This window comes from Xyrauchen texanus, chromosome 33, assembly GCF_025860055.1.
Source record: "Xyrauchen texanus isolate HMW12.3.18 chromosome 33, RBS_HiC_50CHRs, whole genome shotgun sequence".
Classification (NCBI taxonomy): Eukaryota; Metazoa; Chordata; class Actinopteri; order Cypriniformes; family Catostomidae; genus Xyrauchen; species Xyrauchen texanus.
In genome coordinates, this window is record NC_068308.1 from 40,379,712 (window position 1) to 40,397,198 (window position 17,487).

The 17,487-nt window shown below is 43.8% G+C and overlaps 2 protein-coding genes across 3 annotated transcripts in view; one reads left to right on the forward strand and one right to left on the reverse strand.

Moving 5' to 3' along the window:
* Positions 1 to 2,779, forward strand: part of fmn2b (formin 2b) — an 82,523-nt gene extending 79,744 nt beyond the window's left edge. For both annotated transcript variants that reach the window (XM_052102702.1, XM_052102701.1), the window contains one exon: positions 2,008 to 2,779. In XM_052102702.1, coding sequence (XP_051958662.1) covers positions 2,008 to 2,034 — 27 coding nt within the window. In that variant the 3' untranslated portion in view covers positions 2,035 to 2,779. The remainder of the gene's footprint in view (positions 1 to 2,007) is intronic.
* Positions 2,780 to 5,207: 2,428 nt separating this feature from the next.
* grem2b (gremlin 2, DAN family BMP antagonist b) lies at positions 5,208 to 13,874 on the reverse strand. Its single transcript, XM_052102715.1, has 2 exons — positions 13,613 to 13,874; positions 5,208 to 6,146 (listed from the first exon to the last, which is right to left on the reverse strand). The coding sequence occupies exon 2, from the start codon at positions 6,143 to 6,145 to the stop codon at positions 5,645 to 5,647; it is 501 nt and encodes a 166-aa protein (XP_051958675.1). The 5' UTR covers position 6,146; positions 13,613 to 13,874; the 3' UTR covers positions 5,208 to 5,644.
* Positions 13,875 to 17,487: the final 3,613 nt, after the last annotated feature.

Genomic DNA, 17,487 nt, shown 5'->3' on the forward strand with positions numbered 1-17,487 from the left:
ACTCTGTGGATCCATCGGTTCAAAGGGGCGCTATATCACAAACGTTTACAAAACAAGAAGCCTTGAAAAGTATCACCCTGGTAACTGCCTAGCAACCAGATGCGGTTACCCTAGCAACCAAGTAACAAATCACATATCTCTGCACCAGAACTTCGTAGAGACTTTCAGGTTGACTTATTTCACTCAGGAGCCATGTATTGTATCATCTTGGTTACTGCATAGCAACCATATGGGCTTACCCTAGCAACACATATAATATCTCTGCATCAGAAAATCGTAGAGACTTACGGGTTGACTTAATTCACTCAGGATGGCAAGTACCCTTGATAAATATCACCCTGGTTATTGCCTAGCAACCAGATGGGGTTACCCTAGCAACCAAGTAACAAATCACATATCTCTGCACCAGAACAACATAAAGACTTCTGGTTTTGTTCATGGAATTCAGAGTAGCAAGGATTGATCTATCTGTCTGTCTGTCTGTCTGTCTAATCTAATCTATTTGATAGACTGAATGGTCTTATAATCTTTAAACTTTGAAAGCTACTAAAACTTATAACTACATCAAACTAAAAACCTTCAAACTTCACGCTTATACAACTACTTCAAACTTTCATGCTAGGCTTTCTCAAGCCAACCTAAAGTATGTACTTTTAATCTAGAAAGGGGAGGATCTCCGCTTTCTAATGACACCTAGATTGAGCTTGTAGTCCACTCAGAGGCCGAGATATTCAATGTAATAATGAGGGTGTTGCTTGAACTGAACATTAGACTGAATGTCTATGGACGAGCACATCTGTGTTACAGCGCCCCCTACAGTTCACATCTGTGAGGGGTAAATGTGTTAGAGCGCCCCCTACAGTTCACATCTGTGAGGGGTAAATGTGTTAGAGCGCCCCCTACAGTTCACATCTGTGAGGGGTATAATGTGTTAGAGCGCCCCCTACAGTTCACATCTGTGAGGGGTAAATGTGTTAGAGCGCCCCCTACAGTTCACATCTGTGAGGGGTAAATGTGTTAGAGCGCCCCCTACAGTTCACATCTGTGAGGGGTAAATGTGTTAGAGCGCCCCTACAGTTCACATCTGTGAGGGGTAAAATGTGTTAGAGCGCCCCTACAGTTCACATCTGTGAGGGGTAAATGTGTTAGAGCCCCCTACAGTTCACATCTGTGAGGGGTAAATGTGTTAGAGCGCCCCTACAGTTCACATCTGTGAGGGGTATAATGTGTTAGAGCGCCCCTACAGTTCACATCTGTGAGGGGTAAATGTATTAGAGCGCCCCTACAGTTCACATCTGTGAGGGGTATAATGTGTTAGAGCGCCCCCTACAGTTCACATCTGTGAGGGGTAAATGTGTTAGAGCGCCCCTACAGTTCACATCTGTGAGGGGTAAAATGTGTTAGAGCGCCCCCTACAGTTCACATCTGTGAGGGGTATAATGTGTTAGAGCGCCCCCTACAGTTCACATCTGTGAGGGGTAAAATGTGTTAGAGCGCCCCCTACAGTTCACATCTGTGAGGGGTAAAATGCGTTAGAGCGCCCCCTACAGTTCACATCTGTGAGGGGTAAAATGTGTTAGAGAGCGCCCCCTACAGTTCACATCTGTGAGGGGTATAATGTGTTAGAGAGCGCCCCCTACAGTTCACATCTGTGTATTGTGATGGAAGGTAACATTTTGTTTTCTAGTGTTTGCTGCCACCTAGTGGAATAAAATGAGACTTTTCAAAGTGAAATGGTGAACAGAACCAGAATTACATGATTACATGTTTTTTTTTTTTTCATAATATTATTTATGAATAATTGGAGTATTTTTTTATTTGGGGAGTTCTCTGAAAAATTAGACACTTTTTTTTTGGCAATTGTTTCTCCGTATGTGTGAAAAGTGAGCTTTTACATTTGAGCCTGAAAAATTGCGGGCAACACCCAAAAAACCCACCAGAGTTTAAGGGGTTAATATGTTTTTGCATGTATTGATGTTGGTGTATCTGTGTTTGTGTCTCTCTCAGAAAGCAAAGTTGGGAATGAAGATTTGAGATGTCTGTGTTTCCACTCTTTTGGGATATTTGAATACTGTTCGGGAGTTTGACATCTTTAAATCACACACAAACACCGAGTAAACCACCAGAGCCGTTTCAGTGTTGTCATCTGCCATATGGACACAGGAAGTGCCCCCTGAATTTGATGTCATATCCTGTGAGGTGGTGAAATTAGGAGCGTGACATTCCAGAATTCCCAGTTGCTCTGGACCCACAGACACTGCAGGAGTTCACTGGATGTGCTGGAGGACTTAAGCAATATCAATATCATACAAATGTGTCCGTTTTATTTTTAATAGGTGAGAAAAAAAAGACAAACCGAGACAGAGAGAGAACGGTGTTTTTCTAACGGGTGAGACGCTGAAACATCCGCTCGCAGAAACAAGCGTTACGTGCAGCAGTCAGTCCTGATGCTCTGAGCCGGTCTCACATAAAGCACATCATCCAGTGATGGACACTTCAGACCTACAGGACCTGAGAGAGACACTGCAGCCAGTATGCGTCCTTTCTCTCTCCGTCTCTGTTTATGATCCTTTTGTTTTGCTGCATCAAAACACTCAAAATATATTTAAAATGATGTTTTTTAAATGAGTGGTATTAACATGTTTGTGTAGCATTGTTTGTTTTTAGCATGTGTGTGTTGGCGGTGTGGATCGATGCAGGAGGGATTATTGCTCTTCACGTGCAATAACTGTTTGTATCGTTCATCGTTTTGGGAACTCTGTAATTTATGTAAAATAAAGGGATTAATAAATGACTCGTTTTATTGTTTCACCTGATTTGAGATTTACTTGAACACACTTGCCACCTTGCACAGGTGAGCTGGTTTTGCAGAAGTAGAAATGTTTTCAGACCTGATCATTAATCCAGAGTCTCCGTTTCATAAGCTAGTGAGCTCCCTGCGGAGGGCGCGTCCATCTGCCGACCGCGAGGAGAGAAGGGGCTCCTAGCAGACCACCTGGAGTGGTCAGGGCTGCTGCCAGGGGCGGAGAGAGACCCCTACCAACCGCTAAACACCGCGGGATTAAGAGAGGACCACCGACCGCGAGTGGGGAGGGGCTCCTGGCCGACCGCCTGGAGTGAGAGACCCCTTCTGTTCCCCGAGAACGCAGCGGGGCGTTCCGTCCGCCAGGGGCCGGAGGACTACCTCTGATCCGCCCGGGGAGGCGCGGCTGTCGTCCGTTAGAGGGTGGAGTAGCGGCCGAGGAACAAGCTACGTACGGCGTATCAGTCTCGTTTCTCTCTCCCACTGCCGCTCCGCGTTGGCCTTTCCCTTCTCTTTAAAATTTTACGGTGGTTTTGTTGTTGTTGTTGTTGTTGTTGGGGGTTCTACACTGTTACAGGAAGTACCCCTATTTTAATAATTTTAGTTTCCTTCCCTCTGTCCCCTCCCAGATTCAGGTAGACGGGGATGACCTACCGGCAGATGGGGCGTAAGGCATGCCCTCCCCCAGCGAAAGTGTGGAGGGGGGTTACATCCTGCCGGGGCTCCCCGGCCTGAGAGAACAAGGGAGGAATGTGACAGGGTGGAGCGGGGTCGTGATCGTACACACCTGGTCCCTTATTAGACTAATCAAGCCTCCGATGAGGGATAAAGGCCGACTGTGGACGGTGGTGCGACTAGAACGTGTACAAGCAGCTGTCCGTCGTGTTTGTGTGTGTGTGTGTGTGTGTGTGTGTGTTTGTGTCTTTTGGTTCAGTTTTATATTAAAACTATTATTTATATCATCAAGCCGGTTCCCGACGGCTCTTTTCCCTTAATCAATTTACAATTATACATATGCTTATAATCCATTCAATGCCCAAAAGTATCGATACAAATAGTAGATATCTTTAAGATAATAGAAAATTTAATATTTTACCCCACATATGTGTGCTCTGTGTATTTGTCTTGGTATCACAGCAGTCCTCTCGCATCACATGTCAATTCAAATTGCGAGTTGAGTCGCGCATGCGTAATTGAAGAATTGATGCATTGCTATGCCCAGCCTTATTTTTGTCGCTCGGTACCAGTTCACAGTGGACGGAGTTACACGCGCAATGCCGAAAATAGAAAACAAGCGAGTTTCGCCGCTCATCATGGCTGGTTAGGACAAAAACTCTGATTAACATATAAAATACACCTTTTATCTCGTGTCGTTTGCCGTCAGGTTAGGACACGTTGTGCCTGTAGCTCCTCTGTGTTTCTGTTTGATAACAGAGTAAAATAAAAAGGCTGGGCATAGAAATGCATCAATTCTTCAACTACAAACTCTTCAGACATGTTTAGTAAGTTCTGTTCTCTGTTTTGTGTCACTATCGCCGTTTTCAGATAAACAAAACGATTTGACTGTTGAACGCTACAATGTTGAACTGTGAACTGTTGCTCTCGTGTCCTATCATGAACACACACAGGAGATCAACGGTCAGTAACATTTACACTCAATAATACATCAGATTTCAGATCATTATCATATACTTTCATAACAATCATGAGTCTCATGAATAATTAATTAGACTTCTGAATGATACTTTTGTGTTCTTTTGAAGCTTGAAGAGGTGTCACCATAAACTGCCATTGTATGACATCACTGAGCACAACATTTATGCACAATTTCTCCCAAGAAAGTCATGTAGAGTTACAACAACATGGGGGTGAGTAAACAATGACTGAATGATCATTTCTGGGTGTACTGTCCCTTTAAGAGTTTTACATTTAGAAATGGTCCTGGTTTTCGTCCCTGAAAATGTCACTTTAGTACTAGTAATGGATGCTTGCGCTGCTTTTGCCCTCACTTGATTGACAAGGTAGTGTGTGTGTGTGTGTGTGTTTGGGCTACAACAATATTATTGTCATTCTTATCCGATTAGCTTAACCGATGTGTTCGTTTTATATGGCTAATTAGCTGTAGTAGCCTGTACGGCTCTTTTGAAATGACTAAAGTAATTTGGCGAAGTGATATTGGGACTGTTATGTGGTCAAGAACTGGAACTACTCCATAGTTGTGCGCCTACTGGAACATGATTGCACACCTCAGGACATCCGTCAACCAATCAGAATCAAGCATGCGACAGACCCGTGGTATAAACGGTATTATGTATATGCAGCGTTACTGTATGTCAGCCATTCTGGTCACCACTATCAATGCCAAAACAAGAAAACACGACTCTACTAGAAATAGTTTTAATATAGACTTCTTTCTGTAGATATATACATTTACTGTACCATAGTTCTATAGAATCTCTATACTCGAGTTATACATGTTATACATCACACAAGCCGATGCATCATCTGTCGTTTCGGTTCTGCGGACGCTCAAAGTTCAGCGAGAAATCGGCATCCTGACCGTCTGCACGCCGTCCAGTTGCCACACGATAACGCACACTTGCGAACAGTCTCAGCGGCTTTTCTTTAGCCACTCGCGTGTGACGAGCGAAAGCGGCCTGTGCATTTCCTAGCGCTGTAAGTCAATGTACGCCACCTCTCAAGGCAGCCAACGTGTAATAGAGGACGCTGGTCAGTCCCTGTACAGTTGCTGTCTTGAAGGCGTCCATGCGCCTCTCGGTTCGGAACAGCAACCAGTGCGGGCAGAAATGCGACAAGATGAGCGTTTGTCTCGCTGTAGGCTCATTGTTGTCCAGACTCTGCGACGCTCACGGACATGCAGCGGCACTGTTTTACTCGCTGGATCTTGCGGTAACGGACGGGCGGTTGCAGGTCCGGACAGTCGAGCTCCACCGTGAGCGTGGTGAAGCGGTGCGGCCTGCAGAACGCACACGACTGGAACGACTCCTGCTCTTTCTTGACGTGTCTCGGGATGTAGAACGAGTTGCACTGGCCGTAGCAGAAGCGGTTGATGACCGTACGACTCTTGCAGCCCTCCTGACTGACCGTCTGTCGCAGTGGTTGAGTTTTACACCAGTCGCTCTTCAGGTACTTCCTCTCTGTCACCACCAGAGCTTCCTGGCTGGAGGCCAGCACTTCCTGTTTGCCAGTGCGGTGGTCCGAGGTGTTTGCGTTGGTTTTGTTCGGCGAGGGGACGGAGCTCTGTGGACGATTCTTACGGCTGTCGCATACGCCACACAGCACACCCGCGAACAGCAGCCACAACGCCACCTTCCAGCTCATCCTGCAAGAGAGATAGATAGATAGAGAGAGAGAGAGAGAGAGAGAGATTGTGAAGTTTACAGATGGAACAAACATCATAAGCATTATGCAAAACACATTCTGCTAACGAATGTTCCGAGTCACTATCAGTAATCCATTAGCAGTTTGACCTCAGTATGTGTTTAAAACATCTGTTTGTTGAACGGCCCATCCAGCCCAATGTTGGCTTAACCAATGGTGTGAGGTTTGGGGTGGGACTGTCTGATCGTCTGACCAATAGCAGATGTGAGGAGCGTTCAGGAAGCCTGTTTGAAAGCCTTGTATCACGATAGCGATGTATGGATTATTGAAAACAAGGTTGTGTCCAGGTTGTCACCTGGAGTCATGAGTTTGAATCCAGGGCGTGCTGAGTGACTCCAGCCAGGTCTCCTTAGCAACCAAATTGGCCTGGTTGCTAGGGAGGGTAGAGTCACATGGGGTAACCAAATTGGCCCGGTTGCTAGGGAGGGTAGAGTCACATGGGGTAACCAAATTGGCCCGGTTGCTAGGGAGGGTAGAGTCACATGGGGTAACCAAATTGGCCCGGTTGCTAGGGAGGGTAGAGTCACATGGGGTAACCAAATTGGCCCGGTTGCTAGGGACTGGAGTCACTCAGCACGTCCTGACATTTTTTACTTTAAACCCCAGAATAAAGATCAAAATGACTTTGAACTCCGTAATTGAAAACATGTTCATCATAGACGAAGATTATTCAAGTAATTGTTTTGTGTGGATTGTGTTTGTTTTTAATTATTTATTAGATGCAGACAAAAAAATGGTAATTAAATTACCATAATGTACTGTATTTTTGGATAATTCAGTCAGTAAATGTAATGGTTTATAAATGAAAAAAATAATAATTCAATTTACTTTGAACTTGACAAACATAAACAGTAAAAAATATATATATTTATTTTAACTTATTAACCTATTTTTAAATCGGCTTTATCATAATGCTTATTTTTACATTATGCCGACTTTCAGTCAGATATGTTATTGATCGATATTATTATTATTATATATTCTACGAACGAAAATATACAACTATTGGTTTAATTATTTCAGTTATTAATATCTGAAGACAAACATGGCTGTTTTATTTATAATATCTAACATCACTCAAACGGTATTTTAGCACAAGTGACGATATTTAGTTTTTTATATTTAACTTTATTTTGACATTGTTTTAGCACTTTTCCTCTTCAGTGGTGATTATAACGTCATGCTGACTAGCAATTGGAGATGTTTGACTTCCTTCGTAGCGCTTTTAAGATAAAAACTGAATCTGATTCAAACGGATCGCTGAAGTTTTGTGGTCCGTCGCGATATCGAGAGAAACCGTATTGAGTAATGTGAGTGATACCGCGCTCCTGTCTCGAGACACTTTATTACTCATTAGTTATCATGAACTAACAACGAACAATATATCTTTACAGCAATTATTAATGTTTATGTTGGTTACTAAAGTTGTTCATGCATTTCCACGAATTTACAAATTGACGAAGAAGGACGGTGAAACTTGCGACACCGTTGAGAAAACGACATGATTCGCGTTATATTGCGACCAGACACATTTTGAAAAGCAACAATCGAGTTGGCGTCGCTAGAAGCATTGCGCCTCATTCACGAAACACGAGCAGAACGAATTTGCGTCAATCGTTCATAAAGCCGTTCTGACGTCAAGTCAAAAGTTTTCGTATTTTCAAAGCGTTAGTTGCTCCCGACCTCGTGTAAATCGTGTGTACGACATCCGAACGTTTGCGTTCTTTCAGACAAACGGTTACGACATTTCAATTGAAGAGAACTTAAACGAGTACCGGTAATGAAAAAAATTACTAATTAAATTAGTGAAACAAATTACTTTTTAACCCATAGCTAATACTTTACTGTTTGCATTTAGTGTCTGGTGGGACAGATTTTCTATTTGAGCTCTATAATTTAGGTTTGCATCAGTAAATCACGTTCAGTTGATAACGTATGCTCAATGCTAATGCTGTTAAACCTATAAAAAACATTGTGAACCGCTTACAAATCTGTGATATCTTACAGCGTTTCGCTCAAAGTTCTTCAGGCATTCGGTTAATTTCTCAGAAGATTCGTCCAGTTGTACGTACATCACCGTTACGTCATGATTTACACGAGAAGTTTCACAGATGATGCTAGCGCTGCCAACTGAACCAGAGAAGATTAATAACAAACCATTTTTATTGACTTATTGAACGGTTTATGTTCACAAAAGAGCATCATATGACTGAAAAACATGCGATGACAGCAAGTCCTCACTTTCGACACGCTATTGTGTTTGCTGAATCACAGATTTACGATGTGAACGCACTTCATTCAAAAAAGGTTACATTATTTTTATTACATGTAGATGTAAACTGCATTTACTAGCGAGTCTGGTGACTTCCTTATATGGTGTTTCATGGGCGTGGCTTATGATAATTGTGAATGAAAGTGCAAACGCCCCCTATTTACGAATGTTTGCAATTCATTAACATTTTACTAACAGATCTGGAGAGTATGAAGCGTTTATGAATCTGGTGAAAAGATTTCAGTCAATTTTTTAACAGTACTCGTATATTCACGAAAGTTTCATGAATGAGGCCCATTGTGTGCATGCACTTTTGTTCGGGGCGTAACATGCTCCTAGTTCATCCAAAAGTGAAATTCACTCATTTACTTACCCTCATGCCATTCCAGAACTTTGAAGCTCCAAAAAGCACATAAAGGCAGCTTAAAGTACTCCATAAGACTCCAGTGGTTTAATCCATGTCTTCAGAAGTGATATGATAGGTGTGGGTGAGAAACAGATCAATATTCAAGTCATTTTCTACTATAAATCTACACTTTCACTTTCACATAAGACTCCAGTGGTTTAATCCATGTCTTCAGAAGTGATATGATAGGTGTGGGTGAGAAACAGATCAATATTCAAGTCATTTTCTACTATAAATCTACACTTTCACTTTCACATAAGACTCCAGTGGTTTAATCCATGTCTTCAGAAGTGATATGATAGGTGTGGGTGAGAAACAGATCAATATTTAAGTCATTTTCTACTATAAATCTACACTTTCACTTTCACATAAGACTGCAGTGGTTTAATCCATGCTCAGAAGTGATAGGTGTGGTGAGAACAGATCAATATTTAAGTCATTTTGTACTATAAATCTCACTACTAGCTCAGTGGTTTAATCATGTCTTCAGAAGTGATATGATAGGTGTGGGTGAGAAACAGATCAATATTTAAGTCATTTTCTAATATAAATCTACACTTTCACTTTGCAAATCACTTAAAGCAAAAGAAGAATAATGTGAAAGTGAAAGTGTAGATTTATAGTAGATGATGACTTAAATATTGATCTGTTTCTCACCCACACCTATCATATCACTTCTGAAGACATGGATTAAACCACTGGAGTCATATGTGAAAGTGAAAGTGTAGATTTATAGTAGAAAATGACTTAAATATTGATCTGTCTCTCACCCACACATATCATATCACTTCTGAAGACATGGATAAAACCACTGGAGTCTTATGGATTACTTGTATGCTGCCTTTATGTGCTTTATGGAGCTTCAAAGTTCTGATCACCATTCACTTGCATTGTATGGACCAACAGAGCTGAAATATTCTTCTAAAAACCTTCATTTGTGTTTGTTCAGCAGAAGAAAGAAAGACACACATCTGGGATGAGGTCATGAGTAAATGATGAGAGAATATTCATATTTGTGTGTACTGTCCCTTTAAGATCATGTTGCTTAAAATGTTCTATAGTCAGTAAATACGTGAGCTTTCTATACATCTCTCAGCAGTCTCTCACATCATGATTTAGCATTACGTTTCTGGGGTCAAATTGCCCCTGTGTAAGTTTCACATTGTTTCCTCTGAAGACAGGAAGTCACAGATTAGCTTTAATTCGTCAGTTTGTCCGCAGACAGAACGACTGCGACTGCAGCTACGAATGATTACGGCTCTGGCACGAGAGGAAGCGACCTGTCAATCATCAGACATCTTTAGCGCAGATGTGCCCGCGTCCCCAGAGGGCAAAACAAATGTGAGTGATTCGTTTCTATAAAGGAAATATTTACAAAGCGGCTCTTTTCCATGAAAGAATCAGAGTGTCAACGTTGGTTTTCAGTCAGGAGCGGCGTTATCAATCTCTCTCACGACCTTGAGATGCTTCGTTTAGAGGAGGACAAGCTCTCATCCCATCATACACTCCTTCACTCCATGTGTACGTCACCGGAGGAGTGGGCGACTGGACTTTTGTCTCCCCACAGTGCCCAATACAGAAGTCTTTAATTGCTGGTTCATCACTTCCTGTGACTCCTCCCATCTTCCCCGACCCTTCTAAAGGTCATGACCTTTTCCTTTAAATGGCTTTTGACCTCTTGTAACCCGGGCGTTCAGAGAGATCCTGGTCTCAGTTTCGGATAAAGGAACATCTGCTGTTCTCATCCAGTGGATTTGCTCGTTTTGATCTGGGATCATGAAGATTTGGACTTTTTGTTCTGGGGCCTCAAACCTGCAACATCCTCGAGGGAAAACATGAGCTTTATAAAACCGGTCGTTCTGTATAACGGTGATACACGCACAGTAATACACGTCTATCATTGCGTATCGCTTTAGTGTGCAACCAAAATATGACTTATATATTTATAATGTGTTTATTATATTGTTCACTGCTGGTGAAACAGACTTGCATGTTTCCATTCAGTTAATAACATGCGTTTAAAAGACGTGTCAGTCTTACAGATACACGCAGTATTTTGTCTTTAAGTCGTCCATGAAAACGAATAGTGTGTTATTAAACAGTCAATCACAGCTTCTACTTTCAAAACAGAGCAGTGAAGTATTTTAATGTACACAGTCAGTGTGTGCAACCACAACACACACACACATATAACAAACACACACATAACACACACACACAGTATAACATACAACAAACACACACATAACACACACACACACATAAACACACATATAACAAACACACACATACACACACACACACGTATAACATACACAAACACAACACATAAACACACATATAACACAGACACACACACATATACACACACACACACATAAACACACATATAACAAACACACACACACGTATAACAAACACAACACACACACACGTATAACATACACAAACAGACACACACACACACACATATAACACAGACACACACACATATATCACCACATCAGACCTCACTGACACCACATCAGACACACACACGACACACACATCAGACACACACGACACACACATCAGACATACACTGACACACACATCAGACACACATATAACAGACACATCATAACACACACGACACACACATCAGACATACACAGACGCAACACATCAGACACACATACGACAGACACACATCAGACCTCACACACACACATCAGAACATACACAGACACACACATCAGACACACATACGACAACACATCAGACACTCGCACGACACCACATCAGACACACACGACACACACATCAGACATACACAGACACACACATCAGACACACGACACACACATCAGACCACACGACACACATCAGACATACGACACACACATCAGACTACGACACACACATCAGACACACACGCCACATCAGACCTGCACGACACACATCAGACATCACACGACACCACATCAGACCTCACTGACTCCCATCAGACCTCACGACACCACATCAGACCTCGCGACACCACATCAGACCTCGACGACGCCACATCAGACCTCGCCGACGCCACATCAGACCTCGCCGACTCCACATCAGACCTCGCCGACGCCACATCAGACCTCGCCGACGCCACATCAGACCTCCCTGACTCCCCATCAGACCTCGCCGACACCACATCAGACCTCGCCGACACCACATCAGACCTCGCTGACACCACATCAGACCTCGCCGACAGCACATCAGACCTCGCTGACACCACATCAGACCTCCCTGACTCCCCATCAGACCTCGCCGACACCACATCAGACCTCGCCGACAGCACATCAGACCTCGCCGACAGCACATCAGACCTCGCCGACAGCACATCAGACCTCGCCGACACCACATCAGACCTCGCCGACAGCACATCAGACCTCGCCGACACCACATCAGACCTCCCTGACTCCCCATCAGACCTCGCCGACACCACATCAGACCTCGCTGACACCACATCAGACCTCGCCGACAGCACATCAGACCTCGCCGACACCACATCAGACCTCGCCGACAGCACATCAGACCTCGCCGACAGCACATCAGACCTCGCCGACACCACATCAGACCTCGCCGACACCACATCAGACCTCGCCGACACCACATCAGACCTCGCCGACACCACATCAGACCTCGCCGACAGCACATCAGACCTCGCTGACTCCCCATCAGACCTCGCCGACACCACATCAGACCTCGCCGACACCACATCAGACCTCGCCGACACCACATCAGACCTCGCCGACTCCCCATCAGACCTCGCTGACTCCCCATCAGACCTCCCTGACTCCACATCAGACCTCACTGACACCACATCAGACCTCGCCGACACCACATCAGACCTCACTGACACCACATCAGACCTCGCCGACTCCACATCAGACCTCGCTGAACCACTAATGTGCAGTTCATAGTGATTTATCTTATCTTCTATCCATCTTCTTTTCTATATTTCTTCCAACTTTCTAACTTTTTTCTATCCATCTTCTTTTCTTTTAGTGATTAGTGAAAATCGTCCTGCGGTGTGACCATGATGGTTCGGTAAAACAATCCCAATATTGATTCTTAAAATCCCCAGATCTGATTTGATTTGACTCGTTCCGTGTCCAAAAACTGAATAATGTCTCTTTAATATCCGTTCTGATCTTTCCAGTCAATGTTGATCAAACACAACAACAATAGAAACATTTCATTCCAATTAATGAGCCGTTGGACTCTCGTTAATATCAACTAAAACACTTTTGTGAGACGATCGCTGACGCTGTTCTTAAAGAGACAGTACTGTTTTACCACTCGTTACATATCGATGTAAAATACATTAAGAATTAAAATATATATGGGAGCAGTAACGGCACACTGTACCTTTATAAATGCATATTACCTAGTTCATAGACACATTTTATTACATTAAATACACAATTTTAAATTAAGTAGTTAGTGTTAATGATCTAATGGTGTTATTTTGATGGTTTTACATTTTAATGGCTTCCAGTTCTTTAGATGATTGAGGCACATACTGAAGCACAATTCAACCCTGTTAAAAACGAGCAGCGTTAAACTAACCGATCACATCTGAGAGACCCCCTGACAATCTAATCCAGGGTGCAAATATTGCACGTCATTTCGGGCACTGTAGCTGACCTTCAGTCCATGCATGCGTGTCCTGTAACGCTCCGGTGAAATGGGAACAGAAGACACTCACCTGTCGTCAGTATTCCAGATGAATTCAGAGGGGTTGGAGATGTGGACATGAAGACGAGCAGGTTCCTCTGGTTCCTCTGGATGGATTGTGGATCTGTGGTACCCAGACGTGAGTGTTTTCTGTATGACTGACTCTCAGGGTGATCTACGAGCACTTTGATGCGGATTTCTCCATCTGACTCTATAAATCTCTCTCTCTTTCTCTCTCTGTTTGAACTCTGGCTGCTCTCCGTTACTCGCATGTGGATCTTATCACACCGCAAGCTTTCTATTGGCTCTGATCAGCAAACAAATCATGCCAACTCTCTCTCACTCTCTCTTTCTCTCACTCTTACTCACTCACTTACTCTCTCTCTTACTCCCTCTCTTTCTCTCTCACTCACTCAATTTCAATTTTCAATTTAAAAGTACTTTATTGGCATGATTGTGTTTACATACAATATTGCCAAAGTATTAATACACAAAACAGATAATGACAAGACAAATAATAATAATAAAATAGAATTAAAATAAGGTGCCAGATAATGATCTGATCTCCCCCAGTAACGCCAGCATCTGATCTGATCTCCCCCAGTAACACCAGCATCTGATCTGATCTCCTCCAGTAACACCAGCATCTGATCTGATCTCCTCCAGTAACACCAGCATCTGATCTGATCTCCTCCAGTAACACCAGCATCTGATCTGATCTCCTCCAGTAACACCAGCATCTGATCTGATCTCCCCAGTAACGCCAGCATCTGATCTGATCTCCCCAGTAACACCAGCATCTGATCTGATCTCCTCCAGTAACACCAGCATCTGATCTGATCTCCTCCAGTAACACCAGCATCTGATCTGATCTCCTCCAGTAACACCAGCATCTGATCTGACCTCCCCCAGTAACACCAGCATCTGATCTGATCTCCCCAGTAACACCAGCATCTGATCTGATCTCCCCAGTAACGCCAGCATCTGATCTGATCTCCTCCAGTAACACCAGCATCTGATCTGATCTCCCCCAGTAACGCCAGCATCTGATCTGATCTCCCCCAGTAACGCCAGCATCTGATCTGATCTCCCCCAGTAACACCAGCATCTGATCTGATCTCCCCCAGTAACACCAGCATCTGATCTCCTCCAGTAACACCAGCATCTGATCTCCTCCAGTAACACCAGCATCTGATCTGACCTCCCCCAGTAACACCGGCATCTGATCTGACCTCCCCCAGTAACACCAGCATCTGATCTGATCTCCCCCAGTAACACCAGCATCTGATCTGATCTCCCCCAGTAACGCCAGCATCTGATCTGATCTCCTCCAGTAACGCCAGCATCTGATCTGATCTCCCCCAGTAACGCCAGCATCTGATCTGATCTCCTCCAGTAACGCCAGCATCTGATCTGATCTCCCCCAGTAACACCAGCATCTGATCTGATCTCCCCCAGTAACGCCAGCATCTGATCTGATCTCCCCCAGTAACGCCAGCATCTGATCTGATCTCCTCCAGTAACGCCAGCATCTGATCTGATCTCCCCCAGTAACACCAGCATCTGATCTGATCTCCTCCAGCAACACCAGCATCTGATCTGACCTCCTCCAGTAACACCAGCATCTGATCTGATCTCCCCCAGTAACACCAGCATCTGATCTGATCTCCCCCAGTAACACCAGCATCTGATCTGACCTCCTCCAGTAACACCAGCATCTGATCTGACCTCCTCCAGTAACACCAGCATCTGATCTGATCTCCCCCAGTAACACCAGCATCTGATCTGACCTCCTCCAGTAACGCCAGCATCTGATCTGACCTCCTCCAGTAACGCCAGCATCTGATCTGATCTCCCCCAGTAACGCCAGCATCTGATCTGATCTCCTCCAGTAACGCCAGCATCTGATCTGATCTCCCCCAGTAACGCCAGCATCTGATCTGATCTCCTCCAGTAACGCCAGCATCTGATCTGATCTCCCCAGTAACACCAGCATCTGATCTGATCTCCTCCAGTAACACCAGCATCTGATCTGATCTCCCCAGTAACACCAGCATCTGATCTGATCTCCTCCAGTAACACCAGCATCTGATCTGATCTCCCCAGTAACACCAGCATCTGATCTGATCTCCTCCAGTAACACCAGCATCTGATCTGATCTCCCCAGTAACACCAGCATCTGATCTGATCTCCTCCAGTAACACCAGCATCTGATCTGATCTCCCCAGTAACACCAGCATCTGATCTGATCTCCTCCAGTAACACCAGCATCTGATCTGATCTCCCCAGTAACACCAGCATCTGATCTGATCTCCCCAGTAACACCAGCATCTGATCTGATCTCCCCAGTAACACCAGCATCTGATCTGATCTCCCCAGTAACACCAGCATCTGATCTGATCTCCCCAGTAACGCCAGCATCTGATCTGATCTCCCCCAGTAACGCCAGCATCTCATCTGATCTCCCTCAGTAACACCAGCATCTGATCTGATCTCCCCCAGTAACGCCAGCATCTGATCTGATCTCCCCCAGTAACGCCAGCATCTCATCTGATCTCCCTCAGTAACGCCAGCATCTGATCTGATCTCCCCCAGTAACACCAGCATCTGATCTGATCTCCCCCAGTAACACCAGCATCTGATCTGATCTCCCCCAGTAACACCAGCATCTGATCTGATCTCCCCCAGTAACACCAGCATCTGATCTGATCTCCCCCAGTAACACCAGCATCTGATCTGATCTCCCCAGTAACACCAGCATCTGATCTGATCTCCACATTATAGCGACCACGAGGAGGTTACCCCATGTGATTCTACCCTCCCTAGCAACCGAGACAATTTGGTTGCTAAGGAGACCTGATTGGAGTCACTCAGCACGCCCTGGATTCAACGTCACGACTCCTGGAGTGACAGTCAGCATTTTGTGTTCTGAACATATAGACTTCATATTTAATGTCTTAGTTTTGGTTTTAAGGATGTTAAGATGTTTTTTACTGGGAAAAAGAACAAAGCAACATATTCGACATGAAGGCAATCACTGATACAGAGTGAATGCTAAAATATGTCTGTGAAACACCTGCTTGTGTTTTATTAAATCATTGCATACGCTTGATTGGCAATTTTGGATTCTTGTTTTCTCTTTGTGTAGATTTAAAGTGAAGCTGGTTTCATGTTCAGCACTTGTAAACTCTTTTCTTTGCATTTAGTTCCAATGTTCATCATGTTCCAGACAACAAGGTAAAGTCATTTCCCCATAATTACACATCTGAATGTGTATATTTACAGTTTAATATCATCTACAGCGTAATATAAAGCTGTTTACAATGTAAAACATATAGACTGATTTATCTTGATCTAATTTGCCTCTGAACATTTATTATGGACGATTAATTTAATGTATTTCCCCGTAAATTGGTGCAAAAATGACATTCTGTGAGATTCAGCTGCTAACACACTTTAAAATAAATGCGCACCCGAGGTGGAAACGTATAGAAACATTTGTTAATATTAATATTTGTTAGCTTGAGAAACAGGATTATTAGTATTAATTTGTACTCTAAAAAGCATATTGCGGTCTCATTTGCATAAGATGCCAAATATTCCATTAAACTTTATTTGACTATAATAGTCACAACTCAGATAGGTACATTTCCTGAAGAAAATGTGAGTGGTGCTTGCCATGGCAAAACTCGTCAAATAGCATTTTCTAACTTGTTGCTAAGCACTAAAATAACGGTCATAGAATGTTGCTAGCATGTGTTTTTCATGATGGTGGCATGTAGGTGTTATGTTTGTGTTAGCATGATGCTAGCATGTGTTAGCACTTGGTTAGGCGATGCTAACATGTGTTAGCATGATGCTAGCACATTTTTAGCATGTTTAAGCACGGCGATGCTAGCATGTGTT

Bases quoted from the DNA above. Each gene is read 5' to 3' on its own strand.
- grem2b (XM_052102715.1), bottom strand. From the start codon at position 6,145: ATGAGCTGGAAGGTGGCGTTGTGGCTGCTGTTCGCGGGTGTGCTGTGT.